Source organism: Pseudophryne corroboree, chromosome 9 (assembly GCF_028390025.1).
Source record: "Pseudophryne corroboree isolate aPseCor3 chromosome 9, aPseCor3.hap2, whole genome shotgun sequence".
NCBI classification, from domain to species: Eukaryota; Metazoa; Chordata; class Amphibia; order Anura; family Myobatrachidae; genus Pseudophryne; species Pseudophryne corroboree.
In genome coordinates this window covers 177,346,478-177,370,346 of record NC_086452.1, presented here as the reverse complement: position 1 = coordinate 177,370,346, position 23,869 = coordinate 177,346,478, and the positions used below count along the sequence as shown (strand labels likewise).

General features: G+C 47.2%; 1 protein-coding gene across 1 annotated transcript in view; it reads left to right on the top strand.

Annotated features, from left to right (window-relative positions):
- Positions 1–23,869, top strand: part of LOC134958769 (calcium-activated chloride channel regulator 1-like) — a 171,792-nt gene that overhangs the window by 102,843 nt on the left and 45,080 nt on the right. The window contains exons 7-8 of the mRNA XM_063941505.1: positions 6,358–6,585; positions 14,355–14,579. Coding sequence (XP_063797575.1) covers positions 6,358–6,585; positions 14,355–14,579 — 453 coding nt within the window. The remainder of the gene's footprint in view (positions 1–6,357; positions 6,586–14,354; positions 14,580–23,869) is intronic.

Genomic DNA, 23,869 nt, shown 5'->3' with positions numbered 1-23,869 from the left:
ATACTTGTTTGTCAGACCCTACCAACCATAGTGGTGAATTACAGCTAGATAGAACATAACAGCCTGGAATCCCAGTGTACTATGTTTGCAGCTGCACACCATATGTTGTGAAATACATTGTAAGCAATTAAAGTTTGTAACAGCATTTTTAGATACATTTAGAGATTGAGTGAATGTATCAATCTGCATGTTAAGGTGGGTACACACTAATAGATATATCTGCAGATCAATTGATCTGCAGATATATCTATGGACGGATCGAGCAGTGTGTTCAGCATACACACTGCCCGATCCGTCGGGGACTGACGTCATGAACTGGGCGGGCTTGTACACACGCCCTCCCAGTTCAGCTGTCAATCACCGCCGGCCGCCACAGCATGTGTACGGGCGGTCGGCCGACCGCCCCGTACACACACAGCGACGCGCCAATATATCGATAGATATATTGGCCGTCGGCTGTGCTGCACGGCCTATGCGATACGTCTGTGAACGACGGAGTTCACAGACGTATCGGCCGTACGCACTGGCCGACGGACCCGCGATATATCGGCCGTTCAAGAGAACGCCCGATATATCGACCAGTGTGTACGGGCCTTTAGACACTGTGGAAAGCTGCTTGCCTGGATTCTGTGAACCATGATGCCTAAAACCATTTTGGTACACAGGAGGAGCACTCAGTACATAAAGTTTATTCAAGTTTATTTCATTTTTATTTTTCATGTACTGAATGCTCGAGCCAGCTCCTGAATCTGATTCAAACCGTGCTGATATTAAAATATTTCCCCCCTCAGACCATCAATTATTAAACTATTAGATCAGCTCCCACTGTCAACATCAAACTGAGTAGGATATTGATAATTTATTATTAAGAAATTAAGAGCATCAGAGATAACAAATTGTACTCCCAGATAAGTTGTATGAATAGGCTACTTGCCAGCAGCAACTAAAAAGAAGGAAATTAATCAGAGACATAGCGCCCAGATTGGTACACTGTATTATAATAGCTACGTTGACAACAGAGATTGAGAACGCTAGCTGAATAAGAAGCCACTCTCTTAATTATGCTGTATGAATAGGCAATTTTTTCAACAGCAATTAATAAGAGGGCATTGAAACCGATTTATTGTGCTAGATACCAGCACAGTGCATCATATGTGGCAGCGTTGACGGCAGAGACTCAGAACGCCAGCTAAAACACCAGCTCTGTTCCCAGATAAGCTGTATGAATAGGCAAACTGCCAACAGCCATTAATAAGAGGGAATTACAACAATAACATCATATATATCACAGTACAATGGATTACATAGGCAGCGTTGACAGCAGAGTATGAGAAAGCTAACCAACACTGTACCTTCATATAATTACCAATATAAACTCGACTGATGCTCATCATTGGTGGTAAAGCATCCATCCTGTATTAATATCAAGGAAACAATCAGTATTAAGAAGAACAGTTGCATAGCGAATTTTGTAGGAGTGAATGAGAGGGGAACTCATACCAATGGTGCAATTATAATATTGACAGGCAAGAGCTGATCAGGTTGTATTCAGCCCATCAGGTCTACCCCATATTTGACTTATTATCTAGAAGCATACATAATACACTGCTCAAAAAAATAAAGGGAACACTTAAACAACACAATGTAACTCCAAGTCAATCACACTTCTGTGAAATCAAACTGTCCACTTAGGAAGCAACACTGATTGACAATCAATTTCACATGCTGTTGTGCAAATGGAAATTATAGGCAATTAGCAAGACACCCCCAATAAAGGAGTTGTTCTGTAGGTGGTGACCACAGACCACTTCTCAGCTCCTATGCTTTCTGGCTGATGTTTTGGTCACTTTTGAAAGCTGGCGGTGCTTTCACTCTAGTGGTAGCATGAGACGGAGTCTACAACCCACACAAGTGGCTCAGGTAATGCAGCTCATCCAGGATGGCACATCAATGCGAGCTGTGGCAAGAAGGTTTGCTGTGTCTGTCAGTGTAGTGTCCAGAGCATGGAGGCGCTATCAGGAGACAGGCCAGTACATCAGGAGATGTGGAGGAGGCCGTAGGAGGGCAACAACCCAGCAGCAGGACCGCTACCTCTGCCTTTGTGCAAGGAGGAACAGGAGGAGCATTGCCAGAGCCCTGCAAAATGACCTCCAGCAATCCACAAATGTGCATGTGTCTACTCAAATGATCAGAAACAGACTCCTTGAGGGTGGTATGAGGGCCCGATGTCCACAGGTGGGGGTTGTGCTTACAGCCCAACACCATGCAGGATGTTTGGCATTTGCCAGAGAACACCAAGATTGGCAAATTCGCCACTGGCGCCCTGTGCTCTTCACAGATGAAAGCAGGTTCTCACTGAGCACATGTGACAGACGTGACAGAGTCTGGAGACGCCAAGGAGAATGTTCTGCTGCCTGCAACATCCTCCAGCATGACCAGTTTGGCAGTGGGTCAGTAATGGTGTGGGGTGGCAATTCTTTGGGGGGCCGCACAGCCCTCCATGTGCTCGCCAGAGGTAGCCTGACTGCCATTGGGTACCGAGATGAGATCCTCAGACCCCTTGTGAGACCATATGCTGGTGCGGTTGGCCCTGGGTTCCTCCTAATGCAAGACAATGCTAGACCTCATGTGGCTGGAGTGTGTCAGCAGTTCCTGCAAGACGAAGGCATTGATGCTATGGACTGGCCCGCCCGTCCCCCAGACCTGAATCCAATTGAGCACATCTGGGACATCATGTCTCGCTCCATCCACCAATACCACGTTGCACCACAGACTGTCCAAGAATTGGCGGATGCTTTAGTCCAGGTCTGGGAGGAGATCCCTCAGGAGACCATCCGCCACCTCATCAGGAGCATGCCCAGGCGTTGTAGGGAGGTCATACAGGCACGTGGAGGCCACACACACTACTGAGCCTCATTTTGACTTGTTTTAAAGACATTACATCAAAGTTGGATCAGCCTGTAGTGTGTTTTTCCACTTTAATTTTGAGGGTGACTCCAAATCCAGACCTCCATGGGTTAATAAATTTGATTTCCATTGATAATTTTTGTGTGATTTTGTTGTCAGCACATTCAACTATGTAAAGAACAAAGTATTTAATAAGAATATTTCATTCATTCAGATCTAGGATGTGTTATTTTAGTGTTCCCTTTATTTTTTTGAGCAGTATATATCACACTTAAGGAGCCCATATTATATTGAATTGATTGACAGAATTGTGGTTTATTTAAGTGGAACTATTAATATTCTGACAGCACGCATATTTTCATCCAAGGTCATTGTACCTTGAATCCGATTACCCAGTATAGAAACATTGCACAGCACAGTGGGTGCAGTATGTGGTTTTAAAAATTATATGTTGCACTTTGTCTTTCACTTGTCCTTTATTTGTTTTAATATTTCACAGTTACAGGCTTTTTAATTATATGAAATTAAAAGTTATATTTTAAGTGTACAATTATTTGTATCAGTGCGCAACCAAAGACCAATCCTTTTCCCTTTTTTCCAAAACCGTTACTCCTTTCATAGCCTGTATCATGGTAGGAATAACCTTGTTCGGAATGCCCTTCCGAGCTAATATCTGGCGTTTAACCTCCATGTCATCAAACGTAGCCGTGGTAAGTCTTGATAAGCGAACGGCCCCTGTTGCAGAAGGTCCTCCCAAAGAGGAAGAGGCCTTAGATCTTCCAGCAGTAACTCCAGAAGATCCGCGTACCAAGCCCTTCTTGGCCAGTCCGAAGCAATGAGGAATACCTGAACTCTTATGATTTTTAAAATCCTTGGAATGAGTGGAAGAGGAGGAAACACGTACACTGACTGGAACACCCACGGAGTGACCAGGGTGTTAATCGCCACTGCTCGTGGGTCCCTAGACCTGGAACAATACATCCGAAGCTTCTTGTTGAGGCGGGAAGCCATCATGTCTATTTGAGGCACCCCCCAAATTCTTGTCACCTCCGTGAACACCTCTGGATGGAGGCTTCATTCCCCTGGATAGAGATCGTGTCTGCTGAGGAAATCCCAGTTGTCTATGCCCGGAATGAAGATTCCTGACAGCGCCAACGTGTGTTTTTCTGCCCAGAGGATAATTCTTGCCACCTCTTACATTGCAGCTCTGCTCTTCGTTCCACCCTTTCGGTTTATGTAGGCCACCGTCGTTACATTGTCCGACTGCACTTGAATGGCTTAATCTCGCAGAAGACCTGCCACTTGAAGAAGACTGTTGTACACGGCTCTTAGTTCTAGAATGTTTATAGGAAGACCGGATTCCAGTTTGGACCACCTTCTTTGGAATGTTTTCCCTTGAGTGACTATGCCCCATCCCCGGAGACTTGCATCCGTGGTTAGAAGGATCCAGTTCTGAATCCCGAACCTGCGGCCCTCCAGAAGATGAGACATCTGCAGCCACCAGAGTAGTGAAATCCTTTCTTTCGGCAACCGATGGATCCTCAGGTGCAAATGCTGACCACTTGTCCAGGAGATCCAGTTGGCAGAATCGAGCATGAAATCTTCCATACTATAGAGCCTCTTAGGAGGCAACCATCTTCCCCAGAAGGCGAATGCACTGATGAACTGATACCCTGGGCGGCTTCAGGATATCCCGGACCATTGTTTGAATCACCAACGCTTTCTCATCCGGCAGAAACACCCTCTGCACTTCCATGTCGAGGATCATCCCTAGGAAAGACAATCTCCTTGTCGGCTCCAAATGTGACTTTGGAAGGTTCAGGATGCAACCATGTTCCCTGAGCAGACAAGTCGTGAAATCACTTGACTTTAACAACTTCTCCCTGGTCGATGCCTTTATCAGCAGTTCATCCAGATATGGAATTATGTTCATCCCCTGTCTGCGGAGGAGAACCATCATCTCTGCCATCACCTTGTGAACACCCTTGGTGCAGTGGAGAGGCCGAATGGCAGTGCCTGAAATTGATAGTGACTGTCTAACAGTGCAAATCTGAGATAGGCCTGGTGCGGCGGCCAAATTGGAATGTGGAAGCACGCATCCTTGATATCCAGGGATACCAGAAATTCCCTCTCCTTCAGACCTGAGATCACCGCTCTCAGTGACTCCATTTTGATCTTCAATACACTCAGGTAGGAGGGGCATAGAGGGAGGAGCCAGCCCACACTATTAAACTTTTAAAGTGCCAGTGGCTCCTAGTGGGCCTGTCTATACCCCATGGTACTAATGTGGACCTCAGCATCCTCTAGGACATAAGAGAAAGTAAATTTAAAGTCATACATCATGTCTTGGTAAATACATACATTGTTAATTAAATTATAATGACCTGCAATTATTGTTGTGGGTACTACAAACTCACTAGATGTCAGGAAGAGTGTCAGACTTCGGGATAGAAACAATGGCAGTCTCAGTTATACACTATGGCCCTCATTCCGAGTCGTTCGCTCGGTATTTTTCTTCGCATCGCAGCGTTTTTCTGCTTAGTACGCATGCGCAATGTTCGCACTGCGACTGCGCCAAGTAATTTTGCTGTGAAGATAGTATTTTTACTCACGGCTTTTTCTTCGCTCCGGCGATCGTAGTGTGATTGACAGGAAATGGGTGTTACTGGGCGGAAACACGGCGTTTTATGGGCGTGTGGATAAAAACGCTACCGTTTCCGGAAAAAACGCGGGAGTGGCTGGAGAAACGGAGGAGTGTCTGGGCGAACGCTGGGTGTGTTTGTGACGTCAAACCAGGAACGACAAGCACTGAACTGATCGCAGATGCCGAGTAAGGTTGAAGCTACTCAGAAACTGCTAAGTAGTTTGTAATCGCAATATTGCGAATACATCGTTCGCAATTTTAAGAAGCAAAGATTCACTCCCAGTAGGCGGCGGCTTAGCGTGTGTAACTCTGCTAAAATCGCCTTGCGAGCGAACAACTCGGAATGAGGGCCAATATTTCAGGGCTACTAAATTGATTATTGTTTGCTTTTACACCATCGCTGACATGCCATGAAGGCTTTCTGAGTTTCCCTGATCACATTTTGACCCAATTCTCTACTGGCCATTTAGCATGTTTTGTGTTTCTTACAAACACCCCCAGTTAGTGTATAATGTGAGTTTGTCTGCCAATGTCATTACCTACAGTGTATGCTAGACCTCCTTATATTGCTTTTACTGCATCAATAGGTTCAGTTGAACATGCAACAGCCTAGCGGTTTCCTCATGGGGAACTTGCGGCACTTGCTGTGCAGAAGTGACATCCTTTTAGTATTTCTTCCATTCATATCTGATGTTATTAATAGTTTTTTAAACTATACCAAATAATACTATTATCATGAATCACATACTGTATGTTTTTCTTCTATATTCTTCATAATCTAACTCTATTAAATGTACTTTTTACAGGTCGTAGAATTTTGTTATGATCATGACCATGATAAGGAGGCCCCAAATATGCAGAATAAAATGTGTAGTTATCGCAGCACTTGGGATGTTATAAAAGGTTCAGATGACTTTAAATCGACGCTACCAATGTCTGGCATGGAGCTCCCACCGCCACCTTCTTTCACACTGCTTCAATCTAGAGCAAGGGTGGTCTGCCTGGTGTTGGATGTCTCTGACAACATGATCACGGTAATTACCACTGTTATTGTGATATTAATATGGAAGCAAAATAAGAGAGAAAATAACTCCACCAGCAAATATACATATTTGTGTCTCAAGGTAAAAGTATCAAGAAGAACTAGCACAGGGGCAGATTGGCCATATGGCTCCCCAGGAAGATTCCTTGTAAGCCAACATGTCTGTGGGGCCTGTTTTGTGTGTTGCCATTTGGCCCCACCCCTCACATGACAGGCAGCCCGCTGCACTCAGGGCCTAATTCAAGATTGATCGCAAAATCTTCCTCTAATGGGCAAAACTATGTGCACTGCAGGTGGGGCAGATATAACATGTGCAGAGAGAGTTAGATTTGGGTGGGATGTATTCAAACTGAAATCTAAATTGCAGTGTAAAAATAAAGCAGCCAGAATTTAACTTGCACAGAAAAAATATAACCCATCCAAATATAAATTTATCTGCACATGTTACATCTGCCTCACCTGCACTGCACATGGTTTTGCACATTAGAGGAAGATTTTGCGTTTGCAATCAACCTCGAATTAGGCCCTCAGTACGCTGCATTGTCCCCATTCATTCTGTTATTTCATCTCTGCAGTACAGCAACTCTGCCATCCAGTGATGCTGCCATGGCTACACGGTATGTTATACCTCTTGTGCTGCCCATGTCGGGCCACTTCTACAAAATTTTACAGGGACACTTTTAGTTCCCAGTCTGCTCCTGGTCTGCAGCAAAAGATGCAAGAAAGGCCACAATTGCGTACAATCAGGTCCTATGAGGAGGGATCCCCTCCCCCCTCAACAAACCCCACCCCCTCATAAAACCACACCCCCATTAGGGCAGCTTCCATAAATTTCCTGGGCTTGTTTTCCATCCCAATCCGTCCCTGAACTAGCATAGTGTAAGCCTCTCATGCATTATACTAGGCAAAATTAAGGTAAAAACATTTTTGAGGTTAGAGTTTCTTTAACTAAACACTGGAAAATCTGACAAAAGGCTGATTAGAACATTTAACTTCAGACCTCAAACCAGAAAATAAAATATCCTCAGACTGAAATTCAAACTGTGTTTGTAGGAAATAAGAAGTAACCTGACTTGATTTCAGGTAGAAAAAAATAAGATTTTACTTACCGATAAATCTATTTCTCATAGTCCGTAGTGGATGCTGGGGACTCCGTCAGGACCATGGGGAATAGCGGCTCCGCAGGAGACAGGGCACAAAAGCAAGCTTTTAGGATCACATGGTGTGTACTGGCTCCTCCCCCTATGACCCTCCTCCAAGCCTCAGTTAGGTACTGTGCCCGGACGAGCGTACACAATAAGGAAGGATCTTGAATCCCGGGTAAGACTCATACCAGCCACACCAATCACACCGTACAACTTGTGATTTGAACCCAGTTAACAGTATGATAACAATGAAGTAGCCTCTAAAAAAGATGGCTCACAACAATAATAACCCGATTTTTTTTGTAACAATAACTATGTACAAGTAATGCAGACAATCCGCACTTGGGATGGGCGCCCAGCATCCACTACGGACTATGAGAAATAGATTTATCGGTAAGTAAAATCTTATTTTCTCTAACGTCCTAGTGGATGCTGGGGACTCCGTCAGGACCATGGGGATTATACCAAAGCTCCCAAACGGGCGGGAGAGTGCGGATGACTCTGCAGCACCGAATGAGAGAACTAAAGGTCCTCCGCAGCCAGGGTATCAAATTTGTAGAATTTAGCAAACGTGTTTGCCCCTGACCAAGTAGCTGCTCGGCAAAGTTGTAAAGCCGAGACCGCTCGGGCAGCCGCCCAAGATGAGCCCACCTTCCTTATGGAATGGGCATTTACAGATTTTGGCTGTGGCAGGCCTGCCACAGAATGTGCAAGCTGAATTGTACTACAAATCCAACGAGCAATAGTCTGCTTAGAAGCAGGAGCACCCAGCTTTTTGGGTGCCTACAATATAAGCAGCAAGTCAGACTTTCTGACTCCAGCCGTCCTGGAATTATATATATATATATATTTTCAGGGCCCTGACAACGTCTAGCAACTTGGAGTCCTCCAAGTCACTAGTAGCCGCAGGCACCACAATAGGTTGTTTCAGGTGAAACGCTGACACCACCTTAGGAAGAAACTGGGGACGAGTCCGCAGTTCTGCCCTGTCCGAATGGAAAATCAAATATGGGCTTTTGTAAGACAAAGCCGCCAATTTTGACAATCGCCTGGCCGAGGCCAGGGCCAACAGCATGGTCACTTTCCATGTGAGATATTTCAAATCCACAGATTTGAGTGGTTCAAACCAATATGATTTGAGGAATCCCAACACTACGTTGAGATCCCACGGTGCCACTGGAGGCACACAAGGGCTGTATATGCAATACTCCCTTGACAAACGTCTGGACTTCAGGAACTGAAGCCAATTCTTTCTGGAAGAAAATCTATAGGGCCGAAACTTGAACCTTAATGGACCCCAATTTGAGGCTCATAGACACTCCTGTTTGCAGGAAGTGCAGAAATCGACCTAGTTGAAATTTTTTCGTGGGGCCCTCCTGGCCTCACCCACGCAACATATTTTTACCACATGTGGTGATAACGTTGTGCGGTCACCTCCTTCCTGGCTTTGACCAGGGTAGGTATGACCTCTTCCGGAATGCCTTTTCCCTTAGGATCCGGCGTTCAAACCGCCATGCCGTCAAACGCAGTCGCGGTAAGTCTTGGAACAGACAAGGTCCCTGCTGGAGCAGGTCCTTTCTTAAAGGCCGATGCCACGGTTCCTCTTGGAACAGACATGGTACTTGCTGAAAGCAAATCCCTTCTTAACTCCCGAGGCCATTAGTCCTCTGTGAGCATCTCTTGAAGTTCCGGTTACCAAGTCCCTCTTGGCCAATCCGGAGCCACGAGTATAGTTCTTACTCCTCTATGTCTTATAATTCTCAATACCTTGGTTATGAGAAGCAGAGAAGGGAACACATACACCGACTGTTACACCCACGGTGTTACCAGGACGTCCACAGCTATCGCCTGAAGGTCTCGTGACCTGGCGCAATACCTGTCCCATTTTTTTGTTCGGGCGGGACGCCATCATGTCCACCTTTGGTCTTTCCCAACGGTTCACAATCCTGCGGAAAACTTCCCGATGAAGTTCCCACTCTCCCGGGTGGAGGTCGTGCCTGCTGAGGAAGTCTGCTTCCCAGTCGTCCACTCCCGGAATGAACACTGCTGACAGTGCTATCACATGATTTTCCGCCTAGCGAAAAATCCTTGCAGTTTTGCCACTGCCCTCCTGCTTCTTGTGCCGCCCTTTCTGTTTACGTGGGCGACTGCCGTGATGTTATCCCACTGGATCAATACCGGCTGACCTTGAAGCAGAGGTCTTGCTAAGCTTAGAGCATTATAAATTTGCTCTTAGCTCCAGTATATTTATGTGGAGAGAATTCTCCAGACTTGATCACACTCCTTGTGTGACTGCTCCCCAGCCTCTCAGGCTGGCCTCCGTGGTCACGAGCATCCAATCCTGAATGCCGAATCTGCGGCCCTCTAGAAGATGAGCACTCTGTAATCACCACAGGAGAGACACCCTTGTCCTTGGATATAGGGTTATCCGCTGATGCATCTGAAGATGCGATCCGGACCATTTGTCCAGCAGATCCCACTGAAGAGTTCTTGCGTGAAATCTGCCGAATGGAAGCGCTTCGTAATAAGCCACCATTTTTACCAGGACTCTTGTGCAATGATGCACTGACACTTTTCCTGGTTTTAGGAGGATCCCGATTAGCTCGGATAACTCCCTGGCTTTCTCCTCTGGGAGAAACACCTTTTCCTGGACTGTGTCCAGAATCATCCCTAGGACCAGCAGACGTGTCGTCGGAACAACTGCGGTTTTGGAATATTTAGAATCCACCCGTGCTGTCGTAGAACTACTTGAGATAGTGCTACTCCGACCTCCAACTGTTCTCTGGACCTTGTTCTTATCAGGAGGTCGTCCATTTTCTTTGAAGACGAATCCTCCTTTCGGTCATTACCTTGGTAAGGACCCGGGGTGCCTTGGACAATCCAACGGCATCGTCTTGAAACTGATAGTGACAGTTCTGTACCACGAACCTGAGGTACCCTTGGTGAGAAAAGGCAAATTTTGGGACATGGAGGTAAGCATCCCTGATGTCCCGGGACACCATATAGTCCCCTTGTTCTTTGCTATCACTGCTCTGAGTGACTCCATCTGGATTTGAACCCTTGTAAGTGTTCAAATTTTTCAGATTTAGAATAGGTCTCACCTAGCCTTCAGTACCGCCATATAGTGTGGAGTAATACCCCTTTCCTTGTTGTCGGAGGGGTAAATTTATTATCACCTGCTGGGAATACAGCTTGTGAATTGTTTTCAATACTGCCTCCCTGTCGGAGGGAGACATTGGTACAGCAGACTACAGGAACCTGCGAGGGGGGAAACCTCTCGACATTCCAATCTGTACCCCTTGGATACTACTTGTAGGATCCAGGGGTCCTGTACGGTCCCAGCGTCATGCTGAGAACTTGGTAGAAGCGGTGGAGGGCTTCTGTTCCTGGGAATGGGCTGCCTGCTGCAGTCTTCTTCCCTTTCCTCTATCCCTGGGCAGATATGACTCTTTTAGGGACGAAAGGACTGAGGCTGAAAAGACGGTGTCTTTTTCTGCAGAGATGTGACTTAGGGTAAAAAACTGTGGATTTTCCAGCAGTTGCCCTGGCCACCAGGTCCCATGGACCGACCCCAAATAACTCCTCCCCTTTATACGGCAATACATCTTTGTGCCGTTTGGAATCTGCATCACCTGACCACTGTCGTGTCCATAAACATCTTCTTGCAGATATGGACATCGCATTTACTCTTGATGCCAGAGTGCAAATATCCCTCTGCGCATCTCGCATATATAGAAATGCATCCTTTAAATGCTCTATAGTCAATAAAATACTGTCCCTGTCAAAGGTATCAATATTTTTAGTCAGGGAATCCGACCAAGCCACCTCAGCTCTGCACATCCAGGCTGAGGCGATCGCTGGTCGCAGTATAACACCAGCATGTGTGTGTATACTTTTTAGGATATTTTTCAGCCTCCTATCAGCTGGCTCCTTAAGTACGGCCCTATCCGTAGATGGTACCGCCACTTGTTCTGATAAGCGTGTGAGCGCCTTATCCACCCTGAGGGGTGTTTCCCACCGCGCCTTAACTTCTGGCGGGAAAGGGTATACCGCCAATAATTTTCTATCGGGGGAAACCCACGCATCATCACACACTTCATTTAATTTATCTGATTCAGGAAAAACTACAGGTAGTTTTTTCACCTCACACATAATACCCTTTTTTGTGGTACTTGGAGTATCAGAAATATGTAACACCTCCTTCATTGCCCTTAACGTGTGGCCCTAAAAGAAAATACGTTTTTTTTTTGTTTTTTTTTTCACCGTCGACACTGAAATCAGTGTCCGTGTCTGGGTCTGTGTCGACCGACTGAGGTAAATGGGCATTTTACAGCCCCTGACGGTGTTTGAGACGCCTGGACAGATACTAATTTGTTCGCCGGCCCTCTCATGTCGTCAACCGGCTTGCAGCGTGTTGACATTGTCACGTAATTTCCATAAATAAGCCATCCATTCCGGTGTCGACTCCCTAGAGAGTGACATCACCATTACAGGCAATTTGCTCCGCCTCCTCACCAATATTTTCCTCATACATGTCGACACACACGTACCGACATACAGCACACACATAGGGAATGCTCTGATAGAGGACAGGACCCACTAGCCCTTTGGGGAGACAGAGGGAGAGTTTGCCAGCACACACCAAAACGCTATAATTATCCAGGGACAACCTTTATATAAGTGTTCCTCCCTTATAGCATTTTAATATATATACATATCGCCAAATCAGTGCCCCCCCTCTCTGTTTTAACCCTGTTTCTGTAGTGCAGTGCAGGGGAGAGCATGGGAGCCTTCCCACCAGCTTTTCTGTGAGGGAAAATGGCGCTGTGTGCTGAGGAGAATAGGCCCCGCCCCCTTTTCGGCGGGCTTCTTCTCCGGAGTTTTAGATATCTGGCAGGGGTTAAATACATCCATATAGCCTCAAGGGCTATATGTGATGTATTTTTCGCCATACAGGTATTATACATTGCTGCCCAGGGCGCCCCCCCCCAGCGCCCTGCACCCTCCGTGACCGCTGTGTGAAGTGTGCTGACAACAATGGCGCACAGCTGCAGTGCTGTGCGCTACCTGATGAAGACTGAGAGTCTTCTGCCGCCTGGTTCCGGACCTCTTCATCTTCAGCGTCTGCAAGGGGGGTCGGCGGCGCGGCTCTGGGACGAACCCCAGGGCGAGCCCTGTGTTCCGACTCCCTCTGGAGCTATGTCCAGTAGCCTAAGAATCCAATCCATCCTGCACGCAGGTGAGTTGAAAATCTCTCCCCTAAGTCCCTCGATGCAGTGAGCCTGTTGCCAGCAGGACTCACTGAAAATAAAGAACCTAAAAACTTTTTCTAAGTAACTCTTTAAGAGAGCCACCTAGATTGCACCCTTCTCGGCCGGGCACAAAAACCTAACTGAGGCTTGGAGGAGGGTCATAGGGGGAGGAGCCAGTACACACCATGTGATCCTAAAAGCTTGCTTTTGTGCCCTGTCTCCTGCGGAGCCGCTATTCCCCATGGTCCTGACGGAGTCCCCAGCATCCACTAGGACGTTAGAGAAACATATTTTATATTTATTCTCACACTCCGATATTGGACCACTATACCAAGTACTAAATTGTGGGTCAGATGTATCAAACCTTGACTAGAGATAAAGTGGAGTGATAAGGTACTACCAACCAATCAAACACATGTAAAATGACAGATGCTGATTGGTTGGTATTTTATGCCTCTCCACTTCTTTCTCTTCAAGAGTTGCTACATCTCCCCCAGAGTGAGCTATTGAAGTGAGCATGTCCAAGAAGCAACAGCCCTTGGTTTTTGTACCACTTTTAAATGAGAAATTGCATTTTGTAATAATCTTGCCTAAAAATATCAGTTTTATAGATTTGTGCTAATAAGTTTGTAACTATGGCCCTCATTCCGAGTTGTTCGCTCGCTAGCTGCTTTTAGCAGCATTGCACACGCTAGGCCGCCTCCCTCTGGGAGTGTATCTTAGCTTAGCAGAATAGCGAACGAAAGAGTAGCAAAACTGCTACTAAATAATTCTTTGCAGTTTCTGAGTAGCTCCGGATCTACTCACAGATTATGATCAGCTCAGTCCGTTTAGTTCCTGGTTTGACGTCACAAACACGCCCTGCATTCGGCCAGCCACTCCCCCGTTTCCCCAGCCACTCCTGCGTTTTTACCTGGAACGCCTGCGTTTTTTAGAACACTCCCTGAAAACGGCCAGTTTCCGCCCAGAAACACCCACTTCCTGTCAATCACACTACGATCACTCGAGCGAGGAAAAAATGTCACTCGAGCTTGTGTAAATCTACTAAGTTTTTAGTTAAATAACTAAGCGCATGCTCTCTGCATACCATGCGCATGCGCATTTAGCAACAAATCGCAGCATAACGAAAAACGACAACGAGCGAACAACTCGGAATGACCACCCATAGCATTACCATAGTGACAATAGTTCTTACTTCATTTGGATAGAGTATTAATACATTTCTTAAATAGACCTTACTGGCTGACAGACCAAACCTTCAAGATCTATAAATGTCAGTATCACACTGATGTATATCTGGATGAAATGAATGTGTTTCATTGTGATTTTCTTCTAATGCACACGTTTTACTCTCCTATAAGTAGGGTAATAGAATCCGATGGCTACGTCAAGCAGCAGCCATCTTTATTCAGCACATTATTGAAGGTAGCTCCCATGTTGGCATTGTCACTTTTAATGAAACAACAGAAGTGAAAAGTCCTTTACGTCATATCGTCAATGATGATGTACGATGGAATCTTACTTCATTCCTTCCAAACACAGCTAGTGGGGGACTATCTATCTGTAAAGGAGTTTTATCTGGCTTGCAGGTAAAGGTGAAAAATTGTTTACTAAAAAGCCTGTACAAATGTTTTTCATTTTTTCTATGGTGGATCAACCAATTTGCATATACTGTGATAAAATTATTTTAAAATTGAAATGAAATCATAGACGTTTACATACATAGGCACGCAGCACATAATATATAGTCACTTTTTATTATATATATATGTATGTATATAGTGCGGCAGTATCAGCAGGGATTGTGCTAGGGAAGTGGTGATTCAGTGTGGGGCTGGTGGGAGCCACCCACACAAGAACAAACAGGATGTACCCTTTGTATAGAGGCTGCCTTTGTATAGGGACCAGGGGGTTTATTTACGAAGGTGCCAAATTGTTTTGAATCCATTCGAGTTCCGTTTTGTACTCTAAGTGGCATCTCCGGAATTTACAAACCAAGAAAGTCAGCCGTGATTGTTGCATTCATATTTTTTTTACACATCCGCGAACACAAATGCGAATGGATAGACCATCGGTCAAACACGGCTGTTATTTAGTACAACTCGGGAATTTACTAAGAATTCGTATATTCTCAATCACTGCTTTTTGCTGGCATGTTCAGATAGTCATGCACGGATCAGTGAGATCTGTGCATGCTTATCTATGGAAAGGAGTCTGAAATAGTTAAAAATCCCCCCCAAAAAATGCGTGGGTCCCCCCTCCTAAGCACAACCAGCCTCAGGCTCTTTGAGCCGGCCCTGGTTGTTTAAATACCAGGGAAAAATGAACTGGGGTCCACCGTATTTAGACAACCAGCTCCGGGCTGGTTCAAAAAATACGGCGGACAAAAGATGTAGGGGTCCCCAGTATTTTTAAAACCAGCACTGGGCTCCACAAGCCAGAGAGATGATGCCACAGCCGGAGGACACTTTTATACTGGTCTCTGCGGCCGTGACATTACCCCCCAACTAGTCACCTCTGGCCGGGGTTCTCTGAAGGAGTGGGGACCCCTTAAATCAAGGGTCCCCCCCTCCAGGCACCCAAGGACCAGGGGTGAAGCACGAGGCTGTCCCCCCCCCCATCCCTGGGCGGTGGATGGGAGGGCTGATAACCTTTGTGTAAAATAAAGAAGCATCACGTCATGGCGCTCTCTTGAGTGGCTGTGCGCTCCTGGCCTGTCAATCAGGCGGAGCGCTCCAGCTAGAATAGAGCTTAGCGCAGCTCCATTCTAGCCTATGATGGGAACTTTGCGGGATCGCCAGTGACAGCAGTCACGGGGTGTCCCGGCATTTGGGAAAAGGGGATTCATGTGTGCACATGGAACCCCTTTAGTTGCGTGGACCAGAATTTAATTTTTCTTTTTATTCTACCCTTTGGATTACTACAGGGCCGAAGAGGACCGAGCTTCCCTGGATGATTCGTAAGTATAATTTTATTCCTTACAGGTATCCCGTGGATTCTACTGGACAAGTGAACGTGATTCACGGCGTGGGATGTAGGTAAGTATGTATGAGTGTGTAAGTGTGTTTGAATAAAATTATACTTTCAAGGTGTGTTTTGTTTTTATTTGGGTATTTTTGTTGTTGTAGAACTACAGGTACCAGCGGGCGCGTTATTTACCCGCATGCTGGTACTTGTGGTTCTCCAAGTACCAGCTTGCGGGGGAGGCTTGCTGGGACTTGCAGTTCTACGACAAAAATGATATTCTTTATTTTACACAAACAAAGGCTATCAGCCCGCATCCACCGCCCAGGGCTCCACTCCTGGTCCTTGGGTGCCTGGAGGGAGAGGACCCCTTGATTTAAGGGGTCCCCACTCCTCCAGGGAACCCATGGCCAGGGGTGACTAGTTGGGGGGATAATTCCATGGCCGCAGAGACCAGTATAAAAGTGTCCTCCGGCTGTGGCATTATCTCTCTGGATAGTGGAGCCCGGTGCTGGTTGTCTAAATACGGGGGACCCCAGTCAATTTCACCCCGGTATTTAAACAACCAGGGCCGGCTCAAAGAGCCTGAGGCTGGTTATGCTTAGGAGGGGGGACCCCGCGCATTTTTTTTGTACACTTTTAACTGTTTTAACTCTTTTCATACTGTACAGTAACTGTAATGTAACTCACTGATCCGGCCGGGCTTCATTGTGTTATGTCCGGCAATGTTTTACTAATCACTCCCGTAAAACACTGCCCGACAATACGAATAACATCGACATTGGAAAATATGAAAAATGAAAACTCGGCAGCTTAGTAAATTCCAGATGATGATTACAAAAGGTTGCAGAAAAATACGTCCGATAAAACTCGAGTTCAATCTCCCACCAATTCGTCTGAAACACGAATCTTAGTAAATATACCCCCAGGGGGGCTGAGGCAGTGAAACAGGCTAGGTGGCCAGGGTTCAGACCAGCAGGAGGTAGGGAGAACTCTGTACCTCTGACACTGCACTTATGAAGCTGTGGCAGCCAGCCAAGCTAGACCAGAGCCTGTGATATCCCTGCAGGTAGCAGGCAAAACCGTGAGACTTTGTGACTGTATAAGAGAGACTTTGTTGCAGACTAGCTGCCCATATAGAGGGGAGAAGCAGTGAGGTAGTGTCCTACACAGGAGCTAACCTGTTTGTTGTTTATGCTGACAGTAAAGAATTACTTAATTTATTCATTGGAAAAACTGTGTTTGGATCCTGATTAAGCACCTAGGCACTGCACCAATACACCCATCTACTGAGCTACTGTAATGTAACTACCCCAGAACATCACTATGCACTGCATATACAGTGCCAGATTAAGGTGTACATGGGCCTAGAGCTGAAATTTTCAAAGGGCCTATTATGCGTGGCCGCCGGGGGTATGACTAGTGATGTGGGGGAGGGGGCATGACCAGTAGTGTGGGGTTGTGGTCTGTATCATAGGCTGTGGCAAGTGCCTTCCTTCAATCACCTTAATTGCCCTCCATTAGCCCATCCCTCCCCAATTCATTATCAATTCCTCCTCCAGTAGTCATTAGCAAATTCATTCACCTTACAGCTCCTATAAACTCACACAGCAGTACCCGTTACTACACAAACCGCAGTACCCCTTACTACACTCACATCACAGCATCCCTTACTACACTCACACCGCAGCACCCGTTACTACACAAACCGCAGTACCCCTTACTACACTCACATCACAGCATCCCTTACTACACTCACACCGCAGCACCCGTTACTACACAAACCGCAGTACCCCTTACTACACTCACATCACAGCATCCCTTACTACACTCACACCGCAGCACCCCTTACTACACTAACAGCAGCTCCCGTTAACTAACCCCACCTAGCACTCATTACCCATTCTTTGATCAATTTCAACATCCCAGTGCCCACTAACACATTCACCTACACACACACACACACACACACACACACACACACACACACACACACACACACACACACACTAAACACACACTAAACACACACTAAACACACAAAGTACACACCCACCCACCACCACATACTGTATATACACAACACACATAAAGTACACACACACACACACACACACACACACACACACACACACACACACTCATCGCCACATATACTGTACACACACAGTACAAACGTAAAGTACACAAACCCAACACCACCACCACCACATACATACACACTACACACACATAGTACACACACACACACACACACACACACACACACACACACACACACACACACACACACACACACACACACACACCACACACATACAGTATACATACATTACACCCCCACATATACATGCACAGTACACACTACACATACATACAGTGCACACACCACACATACAGTACACACACACACACACACACACACACACACACACACACACACACACACACACACACACACACCACACACACATTACACACACATACAGTAAACACACACACCACACATACAGTAGATTCAGATACAGCACACACACACACACACACACACACACACACACACACACACACACACACACACACCACACATACAGGAAACAAAGTTACAATGATACTGTCTTTGGGGGTAATTCTGAGTTGATCGCAGCAGCAAGTTTGTTAGCAATTGGGCAAAACCATGTGCATTTGCAGAGAGAGTTAGATTTGGGTGGTTTATTTCTCTAACGTCCTAGTGGATGCTGGGAACTCCGTAAGGACCATGGGGAATAGCGGGCTCCGAAGGAGGCTGGGCACTCTAGAAAGATTTAGGACTACCTGGTGTGCACTGGCTCCTCCCACTATGACCCTCCTCCAAGCCTCAGTTAGATTTCGTGCCCGGCCGAGGTTGGATGCACATTAGGGGCTCTCCTGAGCCCTTAGAAAGAAAGTATAATTTTAGGTTTTTTATTTTCAGTGAGACCTGCTGGCAACAGGCTCACTGCAGCGAGGGACTAAGGGGAGAAGAAGCGAACTCGCCTGCTTGCAGCCGGATTGGGCTTCTTAGGCTACTGGACACCATTAGCTCCAGAGGGATCGACCGCAGGCCCAGTCCTTGGTGTTCGGTCCCGGAGCCGCGCCGCCGTCCCCCTTACAGAGCCAGAAGCAAGAAGAGGTCCAGAAAATCGGCGGCAGAAGACATCAGTCTTCACCAAGGTAGCGCACAGCACTGCAGCTGTGCGCCATTGCTCCTCATGCACACTTCACAATCCGGTCACTGAGGGTGCAGGGCGCTTGGGGGGGGGGGGCGCCCTGAGCTGCAATAAAAACACCTTGGCTGGCAAAAATACCACAATATATAGCCCTAGAGGCTATATATGTGGTAAATTCCCCTGCCAGAATCCAGAAAAAAGCGGGAGAATAGGCCGCGGAAAAGGGGCGGAGCTATCTCCCTCAGACACACTGGCGCCATTTCTCCTTCACAGATCCGCTGGAAGGAAGCTCCCTGGCTCTCCCCTGCAGTCTACACTTCAGAACAGGGTAAAAACAGAGAGGGGGGGCACTAAATTTGGGCGCAATACATATATAATATAAAAAGCAGCTATAGGGGACATAACTTAGTTAGTCCCTGCATTATATAGCGCTCTGGTGTGTGCTGGCATACTCTCACTCTGTCCCCCCAAAGGGCTTTTGCGGGTCCTGTCCTCATTCGGAGCATTCCTTGTGTGTGTGCGGTGTGTCGGTACGGCTGTGTCGACATGTTTGATGAGGATAATGATGTGGAGGCGGAGCAGATGCCTTTAGAAGGGATGTCACCCCCTGCGGGGCAGACACCTGAGTGGATGGGCTTATGGAAAGTAATGAGTGCACGTATAGACTCCTTATATAAGAAAATCGACGACATGCCAAATGTGGGACAGCCGACCTCTCAGCTCGTGCCTGCCCAGGCGTCGCATGGGTCGTCAGGGGCTCTAAAACGCCCGCTACCTCAAGCAGACCCAGATGTCGACACGGATACTGACACCAGTGTCGACGACGATGAGTCAAACCTGATGCCCACTAAGGCCATTCACTGTATGATTGAGGCAATGAAAGAGGTGTTAAACATTTCTGATATAACTACTGGTACCAATAAAAAGGGTATTATGTTTGGAGAGAAAAAACTACCTGTAGTTTTTCCCCCATCAGATGAATTAAATGAAGTGTGTGAAGAAGCGTGGGCTTTCCCTGATAAAAAATTGGTAATTCCTAAGAAGGTACTAATGGCGTTCCCTTTCCCGCCAGAGGATAGGTCACGTTGGGAAACACCCCCTAGAGTGGATAAAGCGCTCACACGTTTGTCTAAAAAGGTGGCACTACCGTCTCCGGATACGGCCGCCCTCAAGGAACCTGCTGATAGAAAGCAGGAGGCGATCCTGAAGTCTGTATATACACACACAGGCATTATACTTAGGCCAGCTATTGCGTCAGCTTGGATGTGCAGTGCTGCCGCTGCGTGGTCAGATAAACTGTCAGAAAATATTGACACATTAGACAGAGACACGATCCTGTTAACCATAGACCATATAAAAGACTCAGTCTTATATATGAGAGATGCACAAAGGGAAATCTGCCGATTGGCATCTAAAGTAAGTGCATTGTCCATTTCTGCTAGAAGAGGCTTATGGACTCGCCAGTGGACAGGAGATGCAGATTCAAAAAAGCACATGGAAGTGTTACCATATAAGGGTGAGGAATTATTTGGGGATGGTCTCTCGGACCTAGTTTCCACAGCAACGTCTGGGAAGTCAGCATTTTTACCCCATGTCCCCTCACAGCCTAAGAAGGCGCCGTTTTATCAGGTTCAGTACTTTCGGACCCAGAAAAACAGGCGTGGAAAAGGCGGGTCCTTTCTGTCCAGAGGCAGAGGTAGGGGAAAAAGACTGCAACAAACAGCAGGTTCCCAGGAGCAAAAGTCCTCCCCCGCTTCTTCTTCCAAGTCCGCCGCATGACGGTGGGGCTCCACAGGCGGAGCCAGGTACGGTGGGGGGCCGCCTCAAGAATTTCAGCGATCAGTGGGCTTGCTCACAGGTGGATCCCTGGATCCTTCAAATAGTATCTCAGGGGTACAAACTGGAATTCGAGGCGTCTCCACCCCACCGGTTCCTAAAATCTGCCTTGCCGATTGCTCCCTCAGACAGGGAGGCGGTGCTAGCGGCAATTCACAAGCTGTATTCCCAGCAGGTGATAATCAAGGTACCCCTACTTCAACAAGGCCGGGGTTACTATTCCACACTATTTGTGGTACCGAAACCGGACGGTTCGGTGACACCCATTTTAAATTTGAAATCCTTGAACACATACATAAAAAAATTCAAGTTCAAGATGGAATCGCTCAGGGCGGTTATTGCGAGCCTGGACGAGGGAGATTACATGGTATCCCTGGACATCAAGGATGCTTACTTGCATGTCCCCATTTACCATCCTCACCAGGAGTACCTCAGATTTGTGGTACAGGATTGCCATTACCAATTCCAGACGCTGCCGTTTGGACTGTCCACGGCACCGAGGGTATTTACCAAGGTGATGGCGGAAATGATGATACTCCTTCGAAAAAAGGGAGTTTTAATTATCCCGTACTTGGACGATCTCCTAATAAAAGCGAGGTCCAAGGAACAGTTGTTGGTGGGAGTAGCACTATCTCAGGAGGTGCTGCACCAGCACGGCTGGATTCTGAATATCCCAAAGTCACAGCTGGTTCCGACGACACGACTACTGTTCCTGGGTATGATTCTGGATACAGTCCAGAAAAAAGTGTTTCTCCCGGAGGAGAAAGCCAGGGAGTTGTCATCTCTAGTCAGAGACCTCCTGAAACCAAAACAGGTATCAGTGCTTCGCTGCACGCGGGTCCTGGGAAAGATGGTGGCTTCTTACGAAGCAATTCCCTTCGGCAGGTTCCATGCCAGAATCTTTCAGTGGGACCTGTTGGACCAGTGGTCCGGATCACATCTTCAGATGCATCGCTTGATAACCCTGTCTCCAAGAACCAGGGTGTCGCTACTGTGGTGGCTGCAGAGTGCCCATCTTCTAGAGGGCCGCAGGTTCGGCATACAGGACTGGGTCCTGGTGACCACGGATGCCAGCCTTCGAGGCTGGGGGGCAGTCACACAGGGAAGAAACTTCCAAGGACTATGGTCGAGTCAGGAGACTTCCCTTCACATAAATATTCTGGAACTAAGGGCCATCTACAATGCCCTAAGTCAAGCAAAATCCCTGCTCCTACACCAGCCGGTGCTGATCCAGTCAGACAACATCACGGCAGTCGCCCATGTAAATCGACAGGGCGGCACAAGAAGCAGGATGGCGATGGCGGAAGCCACAAGAATTCTCCGATGGGCGGAGAATCATGTACTAGCACTGTCAGCAGTGTTCATTCCGGGAGTGGACAACTGGGAAGCAGACTTCCTCAGCAGACACGACCTCCACCCGGGAGAGTGGGGACTTCATCCAGAAGTCTTCCAGATGCTGGTAAACCGTTGGGAAAAACCACAGGTGGACATGATGGCGTCCCGCCTCAACAAAAAGTTAAAAAGATATTGCGCCAGGTCAAGGGACCCTCAGGCGATAGCTGCGGACGCTCTAGTGACACCGTGGGTGTACCAGTCGGTTTATGTGTTCCCTCCTCTGCCTCTCATACCAAAGGTATTGAGAATAATAAGAAAGCGAGGAGTAAACACCATTCTCGTGGTTCCGGATTGGCCAAGACGAGCGTGGTACCCGGAACTTCAAGAGATGCTCTCAGAGGACCCGTGGCCTCTACCGCTCAGACAGGACCTACTACAACAGGGGCCCTGTCTGTTCCAAGACTTACCGCTGCTGCGTTTGACGGCATGGCGGTTGAACACCGGATCCTAAAGGAAAAGGGTATTCCGGAAGAAGTCATTCCGACGCTTATTAAGGCCAGGAAAGATGTTACGGCAAAACATTATCACCGCATATGGCGGAAATATGTTGCATGGTGCGAGGCCAAAAAGGCCCCAACAGAGGAATTTCAACTAGGTCGATTTCTGCATTTCCTGCAAGCAGGAGTGAATATGGGCCTAAAACTAGGCTCCATTAAAGTACAGATCTCGGCTCTGTCGATTTTCTTTCAAAAAGAACTAGCTTCAGTACCTGAAGTTCAGACATTTGTGAAAGGAGTGCTGCATATTCAGCCCCCATTTGTGCCTCCTGTGGCACCTTGGGATCTCAACGTGATGTTGAGTTTCTTAAGATCACATTGGTTTGAGCCACTAAAAACCGTGGATCTGAAATATCTCACGTGGAAAGTGGTCATGTTATTGGCCTTGGCTTCAGCCAGGCGAGTGTCAGAATTGGCGGCTTTATCATGTAAAAGCCCTTATCTGATTTTCCATATGGATAGGGCAGAATTGAGGACTCGTCCCCAGTTTCTCCCTAAGGTGGTGTCAGCGTTTCACCTGAACCAGCCTATTGTGGTGCCTGCGGCTACTAAGGATTTGGAGGACTCCAAGTTGCTAGACGTTGTCAGGGCCCTGAAAATATATGTTTCCAGGACGGCTGGAGTCAGAAAATCTGACTCGCTGTTTATCCTGTATGCACCCAACAAGCTGGGTGCTCCTGCTTCTAAGCAGTCTATTGCTCGCTGGATTTGTAGTACAATTCAGCTTGCACATTCTGTGGCAGGCATGCCACAGCCAAAATCTGTAAATGCCCATTCCACAAGGAAGGTGGGCTCATCTTGGGCGGCTGCCCGAGGCGTCTCGGCTTTACAACTTTGCCGAGCAGCTACTTGGTCAGGGGCAAACACATTTGCAAAATTCTACAAATTTGATACCCTGGCTGAGGAGGACCTGGAGTTCTCTCATTCGGTGCTACAGAGTCATCCGCACTCTCCCGCCCGTTTGGGAGCTTTGGTATAATCCCCATGGTCCTTACGGAG